The sequence below is a fragment of the Mirounga angustirostris genome, unplaced genomic scaffold (assembly GCF_029215605.1).
Source record: "Mirounga angustirostris isolate CCGP_5_RB_7025 unplaced genomic scaffold, mMirAng1.0.hap1 SCAF_10, whole genome shotgun sequence".
In the NCBI taxonomy this organism is placed as follows: Eukaryota; Metazoa; Chordata; class Mammalia; order Carnivora; family Phocidae; genus Mirounga; species Mirounga angustirostris.
In genome coordinates, this window is record NW_026991718.1 from 51,414,177 (window position 1) to 51,427,308 (window position 13,132).

A 13,132-nucleotide genomic window follows, 5' to 3' on the forward strand; every position below is an offset into this window, starting at 1 on the left:
GCAGCAAGAGATGCCCCCCCCCGCGCCCCCCCCCAGCCCCCCCACCCAAGGAAAGTGGGTCTACCCTAAGCAGACAGGCTGGAGGGGTCAAGAGAAGAGATTTAGTCCCTCAGCTTGGGGCATCTGGAAAATAAGATGGGTCACTGCTTCTTGGGGGCATACTGTCCCCTACGGACCGTCCTCAGGGAACTTTGGGATGGTCCCCAAGAAACCTATGGGTTCTCCATTCTCTACCCAGAATGTCTTCCCTCTGTCCCCTCCACTTGCCCTAATTCCAGCACCAGGGGCCAGCTCCAAGCCACAAATCCTGAAAGAGCCACCTAGACGGTTCCAGCCCATACATCCCTCTCTTTGGCCCCCTTATTGCATGCTACCCTATTCTTGGCCCCAGCTGCCTGTGGCGGGGTGGGGTGGGTTGGACTGGGGTGGTACTAATGGTGGATAACCAGGTACCCTTAGAGACCCATCTTCATTATTAATCCCAGGCCAGATAAACGAAAGCCCGCTGATCTTAACAATGTGCCCTGGAGGCCGGCATCACTAGAATCGAGAATTCTCTACCGGGATAGGGGTGCGGGTGGGAAACCTGGTTTAACAAATTCTTCTCTTGATTCTGAGGAGCCCTCTCCTTGGACCAAGTGTTGGCAGGCGGCGGACGAAGCTCGCCGGTCCCGTTCCGGGCCGCGTCCCCAGTCCCCTGCCGGGAGAGCCCCCCCACCCCACCCCCAGCAGCGGCCGTCCGCGCAGGTGCCAGACGCCCGCGCGGCTCCGCTCCCCCGCGCCGAGCCTGGAAGCGACCACCGCGCCCGGACGCTCGAGCTCCGCGGCGGCCGCACGGCGCGGCTAGTCTGAGGGTGGTGTTTGAAGTCGGGCGCTTCCTGCCTTCCCGTCCGCCGGGGTGCCGGGCTCGCGCGGCGGGGCTCCGAGATTCCCCGCTCGCCCCGCCCCGCCCGCCGCCCGCGCCCTGCACGGTGCGCGCGGCGTCCCCGCCCCCCGCCCCCCACCCCCACCCCCTGTGGCCGTAGGGGGGCACCCCCACCCGGGCGGGAGGGTGGTCCGGCGTGGCCCGGTCGCCGAGTGGCGGAGAGGTGACGGTAACCGCCTTCCCATTTCCGCCCGGCCGGCCGCGCAGCAGGGTGAGCGCAGCAGCGAGCGCTCGGTCCTGCCTCCGCCCGCCCGCGCCGGGGGCTGGCCTTGCCTCGCCGGCGCCTTTTTCCCCCGCAGCGCGGCGCCGCTTCGCCACTCGGGCACCGCAGGTAGGGCAGGAGGCTGGAGCGCCTGCTGCCCGCCGCCCGAAAGATGGTCCCCTCGGCTGGACAGCTCGCCTTGTTCGCGCTGGGTATGTACGCTGCCTGCTGCGCGCCCCGAGCCACCTGCCCTCGGCGACACCCCGCTTTCCCCTGGCCCCTCCATTTCTCTTCCCGGGGGTTTTCTGCGCCCGCCTGCGAGAGTCGAGGGAGGCTCATGCTTTTCAGGGATTGGAGGCTGGGGGGCAAGGGGAGTCACGAGGGCTTCCTGAGGATTTGGGGAGCCCGTTCCGAAGAGGGGGCCGTCGAGCGCCCAGCCTTTCCCCGGGGAGTGGCTGCCCTGGCCGTGCGTGAGAACGCCGGCAGGGGAAGGGGAAGCGGTGTGTGAACGGGCTTGAACTTTAATCCGCCGCGGCTGTGTGTTCTTACACTTGCTCACACCTACCTGCATATACCTGGCTGTCTCCAACCAAGCCCGTCTACACGGGCGGCGGTGAGCGTAGATGCGGAGAGGGCGGCCGGCGTCAGACCCTACGGCGGGACCTTGCCTGCTTCCCTGTCGTACCCCCTGCCTAGCCCTGAGTTCCAGTGACGGGGAGATGGTCACAATCAGCAGAGGCGCCCTCAGTCTTCTAACTTTAGGAGCTCTCGAGCTTTGGGGTATGTTTTGGGTTTTTGTGCGGATTGTTCTTTTAATTAACTTCCCTGGGAGAAGTGGTTGAAGTGTCAGCCGAGGGCAGGAGTGAAACCCTAGACGGAGCGTTGCCAGTTTCCTTTGAGTTTGTTCTTGGAAGGGAACGGGAGATGGGGGAAGGGAGGGGAAGTTAAACCCGGCAAACCTGGGTCTCGTCTGTGAAGCCCTTGAGTTTTTCCGCGGTGAAGTGCACAGGTCTGCGTGTAAGTGGTAAGGGGTGCAGCGCCGTGCGCGGGCCGCCCGGCTCTCGCCCCTCTCAGCGCCCGGCCTCTGTGGTGTTGAGATAGGCGCCTGACAGCCCAGGTGTCCAGGTTTATTGGTGCAGCTTCCGTGAAATGAATTCCTCAGTCAATATCCCCTGAGTTTACCCTTGTAAAGCAAGTTGCTCCTACCTGGAGAATTTATTGGAGCCTGAGAAGAGCTATGGAACCCCCCCCCCCACCCGGTCCCCAGAATGCCCAGAGCCACAGCCTCACCCAGTTCGTGTTCAGTTTCAGGGGGCTCACGGAGCCGCCTGTGATCCTGCGCGTGAAACGCTGATCGAGAACGCGGGAAACGGGGGCAGTAGTGGAACCCAGTGCTCTGAGCTGTACCCTCACCTGAAACTCACCAACAGGTGGCATGATTCTGGGCGGCTTCCCCCCACTCCCTTTTTCCAGAACCCTTTTAACGTTTTTTGTATTGACGGTTGTTCCGATTTTCGATTTTTTTTAAAGCCACAAAACATGACCGATGCCTCAGAAGCCTCCTGTTTGCGGGTGCCTTTGTAGTGTGTTTTGCAAATTCTAGTAGTAACAGTCATAATAGCTAATGCTATCTGAACACTTACTCCGTGCCAGGCACTGTTCTAAGTGGTTTCCATGGATTCATTTATTCTTCAAGCCAACCTGACGAAGAAGGTATTATCCCCATTTTACAGAGGAAGGAAAGGAAGCGCTCAAGGCCCACAGTTAGTAAGCAGTGGGGTCAGGATTATTAGAGTGTGGGAGGATTGAGGGTTTGAAATGTCACCCAGCTGTGGTCACTATAGTCCCCTTTCCCAGTTTTGGGACTTTTCTTGAAGGAGAGATTATATGGACTACCTCAGAACTTGTTAAATTGGGTTTTCCGGTGGACTCCTAGGATCTCAAGGTGGTCTTAGGTTATTCGATGAAAATTGGAGGCAGGAAATGATGAAGGTGTGCAAATTTGAGGGCACCTTTGAAAGTTGCCCTGCCCCCCCATCATACTACCCTTGCCCATGAAGACTGCTTGCACCCATCATGTTATTTTTCCTTTTTTGCCTAAGACTTGAGCCTGATCCTTGTTTCCTTCCTTGAGAAAAAATGTGTAAACCTAGAAAGATTGAGATCAATATGTAAAAACTGGCTCATACAATTCCAAAATATAAGCAGTTGGAAAAAAACAGAAGAAGGCAGGAATACCAGTTTTTTGTTTCTTAAAAAAAAAAAAAAAAAAAAAAAGCCATTGGCTCTGATCATTGACTACAACTTCTGCTTCCCACCTCACTTTCTGCTAGATTACTAACTAGCACTCATCAGTGCCACATGCATCTTTAATTTGCACATCTCCTCCAGTGCTGCTTTCCTCTCTAATTTTTCTTAAATTAGTTGAAGGCAGTTCCAGGCAAATCAGCAAATCTAGAAAATCAAGATCTCTCCCCTCCTTCCCAGCCTTTGTAGGAACAGTCTGAAAAGGAACGGGTTGTTTGGAGTTTCAGCTGATGCTCCTGATTACTTGGAACTTGAGCGTTGATTGATGCTTTGGCGGAGAGCATGCAGAGACTGTTGCTTAAATGGCAACACTGGAAACATCATCCAGGTTCCTGTGGTGGCTGCCCTCCATGTCATATTTCCGTCATTGGCCAGGCACACCTCACAGGGGCTTGGCACCTCCAGTCCCACATCCTCCTGTGTGAGCAGGGAGCAAGATGTGTGATCTTGGGCAAGTTACTTAGCTTTTCTGTGCCTTGTTTTTCTCATCTCTAAAATGGTGCTGTTAATAGGGTGGTTAAACCTATTTAATGAACATAGAATGGCGCCTGTCTTGTAGTAAGAGTTGAAAAAATCTTAGTGCCATCATCATTGTTGTAACTTTGAACCCCATAGAATTCCAGATGTCCTAGCAGGTTCTGTCCATTCTGTAGTTGGGAGAGTTTGTCTGTCTTACCTTTCAGCTCTCCACCCTTCCTAAGCCAGGAAATATCACCTAACCTAGAAACCTACTTAACGATTTGAGTGAGTCTCATTTGGCAGATACCAATTCAAGCAAATTTGGAATTTGGAGGGGGAGGACATCATGAATTCTATAATTTTTGATGCAAAACATTTGTATTTCCTCAATATTCAATGGTCAGTTTATTGAAGTCACCACTAAGTTTCAGTTTTTTTAGTGGGAATAATAAAACTGCAGCCCCCTCATAGGTTGTTATGAGAATCAGATGAGATGGTAAATACAGAAGCTACTTATAAAGTATACAAATAAAGAACTACACACAAAATGAAATTGATTTTAAAATCCAGAAATAAACGTTATTATGTTTATGGCAGCTCCCAGTAGGACTGAGTGTAGCCTAAAGAAGGATCCTAGGACACTTAAGTGTCATTAAGGATGGGTAGAGGGCGCCTGGGTGGCTCAGTTGGTTGAGCGACTGCCTTCGGCTCAGGTCATGATCCTGGAGTCCCAGGATCGAGTCCCGCATCGGGCTCCTGGCTCAGCCGGGAGTCTGCTTCTCCCTCTCCCTCTGCCTCTCCCACTGCTCATGCTCTCTCTCTCTCTGTATCTCTGTGTCTCAAATGAATAAATAAAATCTTTAAAAAAAAAAAAAAAAAAAAGGATGGGTAGAGATGAAGCCAGTCCCTGTCCCTGTGGATTTGGGACCGAGGGACCAGTAGGGGACATGAACGAAGACAGTCCTCTTCTCCATTACATGGAAATGTCTTTCAGAGTAGACAGTGGAGGTTTGCCCAGGACACATGTTTTCCTTATTGGCAGCCATAATTAGGGAAAGTTCACTTAGAACATGGGCTGTAGAGGTGTATATGGAAGCCTTAGAGGCTAAGTTTCCCATATTTGCTTTTCCAGAACTTGGTTTCCTAGGATAAAGAGATCTTTCTGTAAATATTCCGTGTCCCCTGCAAAGGGGACCTTTCTTACAGGAGTAAATGATGCTTCCTGTTACCATGGTAACATAGGAAAACTAGCTGACTTTTCCATTAGACCTATCTCTAAGGGCCTTTTGAAAGTGTGCTTGAACAAAGTCCTACTCTTTGGGCTGCCCACTGAAAGGGATGGGCAACGGGAAGTGGAGCTTGGGTCAGCCAAAACGGGACAAGCCTGACACACTGAATTGGGCATCTTGTGCTTGGTTTCACGCGTAAAACCACTGTAGGACCTTCCACAGCAGTGCCCTCAAATCCCAGCCACCTGGAGGGCTTGGCAAACCAGGTTGTCCTGCATGAGGTGGGAGGGTTTGCGTGTCTGACAAGCGTCCAGGTGTGGCTTATGCCACTGGTAGGGAGGAGAAGAGAGGGACACTTGGAGAACCGCCGCTCTTCAGCCAGTTGCTGTTAGGGAAGCTTCTGGCTTAGCCAGTTGCATTTTATCTAAGGTCTGCTCTGACATTTATGAATGCTGCTGTGGATTTATGAGCCATTATTAAAGGTGCTTCTGCAGTCTGTCTTGCTGACCAGAGCAGAGCAAGAACTCTTGCTGAGATCTCTTGTCATAAGTGTTCTTGTTCTTTGCCCCTGGAAAATGTGATGGTCCTTTGTTATTAGACTTAAGCTGACTGACCAACACTAAGCATGTCACACTTTCTTATTTTAGGGGGTTACCAAAAATTGACCGTTGTTTTGCTGCCATTTCAACTATTTTTTAAAGATTTTATTCGACAGAGACAGAGAGGGAACACAAGCAGGGGGAGTGGGAGAGGGGGAAGCAGGCTCCCAGCTGAGCAAGGAGCTCGATGCAGGGCTCCATCCCAGGACCCTGGGACCACGACCAGAGCCGAAGGCAGATGCCCAACAACTGAGCCACCCGGGCGCCCCTCAACTATTTTTCATCACCTCAATTTAAAGTATGAATTTAATTCTGTGCTAAAGGCTAACCCGGTTAAAATTGCATCTAGGGGCACCTGGGAGGCTCAGTCGGTTAAGCATCCAACTCTTGATTTGGGTGCGCGCAGGTGAAGATCCTTGGGGTCATGAGATGGAGCCCTGCATTGGGCTCTGTGCTCAGCGCAGAATCTGCTTGAGATTCTCTCTCCATCTGCCCCTCTTCCCACTCACTTTCTCTCACTCTCTAAGTAAATAAAATATTTTTAAAAATTGAATCTAGATAGAGAATTCGAGTACTTTTACAGTGACTTCTGGTTTTGTTATGCTTTTTTTTCCTCCTTGTGAAATGTCAAGTATAAAAATCTTTCATAAAAATCAGGAAAGCCTAAAATCCAGGCTACCAGACCCATCTCTTAGGAGCTCTTCAAGTACAAGGCACATTCCCTTTAGATGAGCTCTAAAAATCTGGGTAGTCTTGGGGCACCTGGGTGGCTCAGTTGGTTAAGCGACAGACTCTTGATTTCAGCTCAGGTCATGATCTCAGGGTCCTGGGGTGGAGCCCCATGTGGAAAGATTGGGCTCTTTGCTCGGGGGGGGGGGGGGGTCTGCTTGAGATCTTTTCCTTCTGCCCCTCCCTTCCCACCCCCCACTCACACATGCTTGTGCTCTCTCATAAATCTTTTTTTAAAAAATTAAATATATCTGGGTAGTCTTTTGAGACATTATGAATTGGTTGTATTGAATATGACTTAAAGAGTAGTCACCTGGGCTTAGAAAAAGTTGGAAGTTTGTTGAAATGGAATTTTATGTCTTTGCTAGTGCCTTTTTTGTTTTCCCCTTAAGTCAGAGGAAACAATTTTACATGGAGTCTTTCCCCAGTCAAGTGAATTCTGTGCTCAGCATTTTTGCTTTTACTTTTTTCTTGTCCCCTTCTTTACCATGAAAAGCTTTCAGCTTCCCCCACCCTAGCGTTTGCATTTCTCAAGTACTTGTGGAGAGATGGTTAAGGACTTCCTCAAGAAGGGATGTACATATACCTGCTTTGTGTAACAAGCTTGTATAACTCACCAAACACCAGCCTGCTAATGCCTTGCCTTTTTTGGTTTTAATCTTTGAATGTGTTAACTTTTCTGGCTGGGAACCTTAGCAGTAGAGTTCTGGTCCCTCCAGGTCCTGCCTCGGATTGATATTGGTTGGTGCTTGTTCTCTCTAGTAGTTTGAGGGCTCTTTGGAGGCAAAGATCAGAGGTCTTCATCTCTGCCCTTGGCCTATCTAAAGAACAGGTGGAGCCGCAGAGGGGACCACTCAGCACTTGATGACCCCCTTGGGGTGTCCCGTCCTGGTTTCTCCCAAGTGGAGACTCAGTTGGCAAACATTTGGCCACATAGTTAATTAACATTTGTACAGAAAAACTCTTCATTGTGATAATGAAGGGTGATTGCATATAAATTCCAACAAAGATGCAATTAGTCTTCAGAATAATTATTTTAAAAAGATTAGGATTTAGTGTTTTTAATGATTACAAAAACATTTTTTTCCTCTAGACCATTTGGAAAATCCTGGAAAGCGTAAGAGAAAAAAATGTTTCAATGACCTGTATTTCTACCACCCAACGATAACCGTGATTGACATTTTGTTATACAGCCTATGGATGAATGTATACGTAGATATTCTTTGAAAGCATCTATGATTTCTGATGGACCCACACTATTTAACTTAATTGTTTTTGCAACTTAACCTTCATAATATTTTTATGTTATTAAACATTCATTCTTAGTGTCATTACATCATTCTTAGTGGCTGGCAAGTAATCTCTTGACTATATTTACTATAACTTAACCTATTTTGAAACCCTTTTGGCCATATAAATTTTCCCCATTTCTCACCATTATGAAGAATCCACACACTATTGTTAGGAATATAAATTGATACAACTTTCTGGGAAGTCAGTATGGCAGTAGCTATCAATTTTAAGTGGGCATAACCTGGGTCATCAGTTCCACTTTTTGATATATATCCTACATAAATACTTGCCCAAATGTGCAAAGAAAAAATTTAAAGGATGGTGATTGTTGATTTTGTTTATAACGGTAACAAGTTGTCAGTACCTACTGTTGTAATTATTTAAGGAGATTCCTTAAATAAGTTATTTTTACATAACAGTACATTGATTCACTATGTATCTATTTAAAAGAATAAATGTTTCATGATATCTTAAATTTAGAAAGGCATAGAACCGTAGGTATAGTACAGTGCCTTGGTTTGAACTGGTTAACTTTTTTTATAACAAGCCTATATTAAATTTATAATGCCTAAAGTCAAGGAAGATAAATGATACAACAGATACTTCTGTGCGTAAGTGTTTGGCACATCTTTAGGATAAATTCCTAGCAATTGGCCTTTTCTCCCACGAGCAGTGTATGAATGCCACTTTCTTGAATCTTCCCTGACACTAGAAGTTAGTTTTAACACTTTCCAAGTTGATTGGGAAAAAAAGACCTCAGCCCAATCTTCATATTTAACATTTGTTAGGATGATTCAATTTGTTTGTTGGCCATGTCCTCTTACTTGCATCTTAACCTTTTCAATTTTTTTTCTTATTGATTGATTATCCTTTTCTTAGAGCTTTATAACACTTTATATAAAAAGGGTATTAATACTTTGCAAGTATTCCCCCCATTTATTGTATGTCTTACTGTTTTGTTTATGGTGTTTTTGACATACCACAGGTTTTTATTTTTATGTAGCAGAAACTAGAAAAATAAATCTTTCCCCGTTAAGCTTTCTACCTTCGTTTATACATTTAGGAAAACCTTCCCTGGCCTAAGATAAGGCAAATATTTACTTATTTTTTTTCTCCTAAGTCTCCTGTATCATGTTCAACTATTGTACCTAGAATTTATTCTTGTGTACGGTGTGAGGTATAACTCACATTTCATTAAAAAATAGCCAACCAGTTAATAGTCTCAATTGCTATTTATGGAATAATCTATCCTGTCTATTGTGGCTTGAAATTCCATTTTTATCACATGCTAAATTCTTTTTTTTTTTTTTTTTTAAGATTTTATTTATCTATTTGACAGAGACACAGCGAGAGAGGGAACACAGCAGGGGGAGCGGGAGCAGGAGAGGGAGAGGCAGGCTTCCTGCCGAGCAGGGAGCCCAATGCAGGGCTTGATCCCAGGACCCTGGGATCATGACCTGAGCCCAAGGCAGACGCTAACGACTGAGCCACCCAGGTGCCCCCACATGCTAAATTCTTATAGGTACTTGAATCTGTGTAATTTTATTTTGGTTCTATTATTTTGTATTTTTGCGCTTATTGTGCATTTGTTCACTCATGTATTCTGCGAATATTTATTGAGCACCTATTCTGTGCAGAGACTCCTTCTAGGTGCTGGAGAATCAGCCAAGAATAAGACACAGAACTTGTGTTTTAGTTAGATAGTTCCCACTGCTATCATAACTGGTTGTTGCTAGTATTTAAAGCTTTTTTAAAAATATACGTTTATTTTGTAATGGGTTTTGTTAATTCTAATAGTCCTTCAGTATATTCTCCTAGGTTTGCAGGTCCCTGATCATGTAATCTTGGATAGTGATAGCTTTGCCTCCTTCCTTTTAATATTTTTATCTTTTATTTTTCTTATAGCGCTGGCCAGAACTTCAAGAACATTTTTAAAAAGTCAATAGATATCCTTGTATTTTTCTTGACTTACTGATAGTGTTTGTAGCATTTAACAGTTAAGTACGAGGATGACTTTGTCGTTATATATACGTGAGAATATCTTTATATAGACCCACGAAAATGTAGATATGTGTATCTATATGAATAAACTTTATCATGTTAATGTACTACTCTTAATATACTAAAAGATTTGGCATTTTGCTTTTTTAAAGATTTTTTTTTTCTTTTTATTTATTTATTTGAGAGAGAGAATGAGATAGAGCATGAGAGGGGGGAGGGTCAGAGGGAGAAGCAGACTCCCTGCTGAGCGGAGAGCCCGATGTGGGACTCAATCCCGGGACTCCAGGATCATGACCTGAGCCGAAGGCAGTCGCTTAACCAACTGAGCCACCCAGGCATCCCTGGCATTTTGCTTTTTTAAAGCAGGGGAGATAATATGAGTTGTGGATTTTGTTTTTTTTCCAAATGTTTTGAGGACTTTGATCAACTCATTATGTTAAAGCCATCCTTAAATTTCCGGAATGAATCCCTCGTGGCTCCGTGGTATTACTCTCTCTGCATACTGCTAGGTTCAATCCATTCTGAAGTGTTTGGGGCCTTGTTTTCTTTTTTAGGGTTTGATATCAGCATTACATCAGCTTTATAAAAACTTTTATAAACCTTCCATCTGTTTTATGCTCTTGAGTAGTTGAAATATCATGGAAGTAAGTGGCTCTGTGAAGGCTTGGAAGAAATTGCTAGCGGTCAGTTTAATTAAGTTCTTCTCCGCTTGAGTCATTTTTGGTAATTGTTTTCCTCACAATCTATTCAATTCAGATTTCTAAATTTTTAGCACGGATTTTATAAATAATCTCCTTTTAACGTAAAGTTTTCTTTTGCATCTGTGGCCCTGGTTAATGTGACTTTACCAAATAGGAAAATAAGTAAGCACCTAGGCCCCCAAAATAAAATACATTTTCAAGTTTGTTTTTCTTGATAATACTTTGGAAAAAAAAGCCAAAAAACAACCACCTTCTTTTTAACCTTTTTTCCCCCCACTGTAGTATCATGATTGTGGGGGGTTTTTTTGGGTTTTTTTTTAAGATTTTACTTGTTTTTTGACAGAGAGACAGCGAGAGAGGGAACACAAGCAGGGGGAGTGGGGGAGGGAGAAGCAGGCTTCCCCGCTGAGCGGGGAGCCCGATGTGGGGCTCGATCCCAGGACCCTGGGATCATGACCCGAGCTGAAGGCAGATGCTTAACAACTGAGCCACCCAGGCACCCTCCTTCTTTTTAACCTTAAACCAAATTCAAGTGAAGGCTTCATTTTAATAGTGTTCCCAGGAGCCCAGGAAATTACTCGTGTATTTGCCTAACTGCGTGTGCCGAAGTTGCCACAGTAATGCCGTTTCTGATTTGGATGATGCACGGCATGTCTAGCTTCCTACCTAAATTAATTTTTAGGTTCCTTAAGCTTTAAAGAGTTTAAAAACCTCCAAATACACTATCGTGTCCATTAGATGCGACAAGAGTGTTTGAAGTAAGACAGCCAGTGCTCGTGTGGGAGATTTTTGCTGCTGTTGGCTCATTTGCTTTGGAGTGATTTGTGTGTGTGTGTGTGTGTTTAAGATCAGCACTTCTAGGTGGAAATATGGGATTCTTACAAAGAGACCGTATCTTCAGCTTGAGTTCTTTAGGGCCTTTGATCTGAGTTTGAATGAGGTCAGTAAACAATTCTCCTGGGCACGTAAAGGGTAGATGTGCCTTCACTGCTCTTTCGTCATCTCTTGCCAGGTCAGAGGCATTCTCTGGGTAATTACTGTACTTCCAAGAGGTGCAGGAGATTAACTGGCTAAAAGGTACACGTCATGTAGTGACACAAAAGCGGCTGAAGCTGATAAATGAGAGGTTTGCAATTACACACTCTGCTCCCCCTCCCTCTGCCAGGCCTTGGGAACCAGCAGGGCAAAAACAAACGGAACATGCTTTTCGTGGGGGAAAGACAAAGCCTAAGACCTGTAACTTGTACTGTGGCAGGGGCTAGGAGGAACTGGCCTATAAACTATGGAGGGGCCTACCCTGTTCACCTTCTAGGTCACCAAGCTCAGTTGGCAACTCTGGGCTTGAACACTCCTCACCTTGGAACAGTCCCTGGGTTATTTTTGCATTGGAGGAGCATATCATCGGGCTGGTTTGCATGCTGTATACACTCCCTGCCAGCAAATTTAAACAATGACAGATGTTTTTTTGCACATAGCAGACCTTGGGTGTTATAATTAGTGTTTCAGGGGATGAATCATAGGCCCCTGAACTGGAATGAAAGCAAGCTTGGGGCCTGAGCATTATTTAGGGAGGTGAGGTAAACTCCTAGGTCACCCAGATGGGGAATCCTTCTGGATCGGGACTCTCTGTAAACCTCATCAGCCACTCCCCTGCCACGCAAAGAAAAACCCCAAAACAAACACACTTCTTGGGCAGGCCACTTAGTGCTCACAGAACATGCACACGCTCTGGTCACCACCTCCCCTCGTGGGCCATGCAGGAGACACGCCTTATCTGCTCGCCTTGGTTAAATCCCACTCCTTTTCCAAAGTGAAACCGAAATCAGAATCTACAAACAGAAGATTCAAAAAGCACCCCCAAATTTGACTCAACAGAGACCTCCTCTTACTAGGTTTAACTAGCAAGTATCTGACCAGATCTCTTTCTCTGTATAGATACAGATAGTCATATACTCACTTTTTTCCTTCAAACAAAAAGGCATTTGGTATTTTTAAATCTGCTTTTTACTTACAGTCTGTAGGGAAAATATTTCTGTGGCAAAAATACAAGTATATCTGTTGACCTATCTTTTTTTTTTTTTTTTTTTTGGTGACTATAACACATTCCATCATACAACTCTATCATTGTTTATTTACCCATGCTTTGTGGATAGAGATGTAGATTGTCTCAAATTCCAATATTCAAACCTGACATGAAAATTCTTGCAGCTAAATCATTACCAGTATCTTTTCATTATTTTGTATGGCTAAATCCCCAGAAATGGGCTAGTAGGTCAAAAGGTACACACTTTTTCAACTCTTAATATGTTTTGACAATCTGCGCTCCAGAAGAATGTACAGACTTCTGCCACCTGTTGTGAATGCCTATTTGTTGGCAAACTTGCCTATGATTAACGTTATAATTTTCTAGATTCTGTTCATTGTGTTGGCCAAATGGTATCTCATATTTTAATTTGTATTTGTTTGGTTAAAACCAAAGTTTGGTACATTGAATGCTTTTTCATGTTTGAGTATTTGAATTTATTTTCTTGTGAATTAGACCATGTTTGGGGTAGGTTATTTAATTATTGATTCATGAACAGTTTTTAAAAAGATATATTGAGGGGCACCTGGGTGGCTCAGTTAAGCGTCTGCCTTCAGCTCAGGTCATGATCCCAGCATCCTGGGATCAAGCCCCACATTGGGCT

The 13,132-nt window shown here is 45.4% G+C and overlaps 1 protein-coding gene across 1 annotated transcript in view; it reads left to right on the forward strand.

Annotated features, from left to right (window-relative positions):
• Positions 1–1,160: 1,160 nt before the first annotated feature.
• Positions 1,161–13,132, forward strand: part of TGFA (transforming growth factor alpha) — a 106,888-nt gene continuing 94,916 nt past the window's right edge. The window contains exon 1 of the mRNA XM_064572361.1: positions 1,161–1,339. Coding sequence (XP_064428431.1) covers positions 1,300–1,339 — 40 coding nt within the window. The 5' untranslated portion in view covers positions 1,161–1,299. The remainder of the gene's footprint in view (positions 1,340–13,132) is intronic.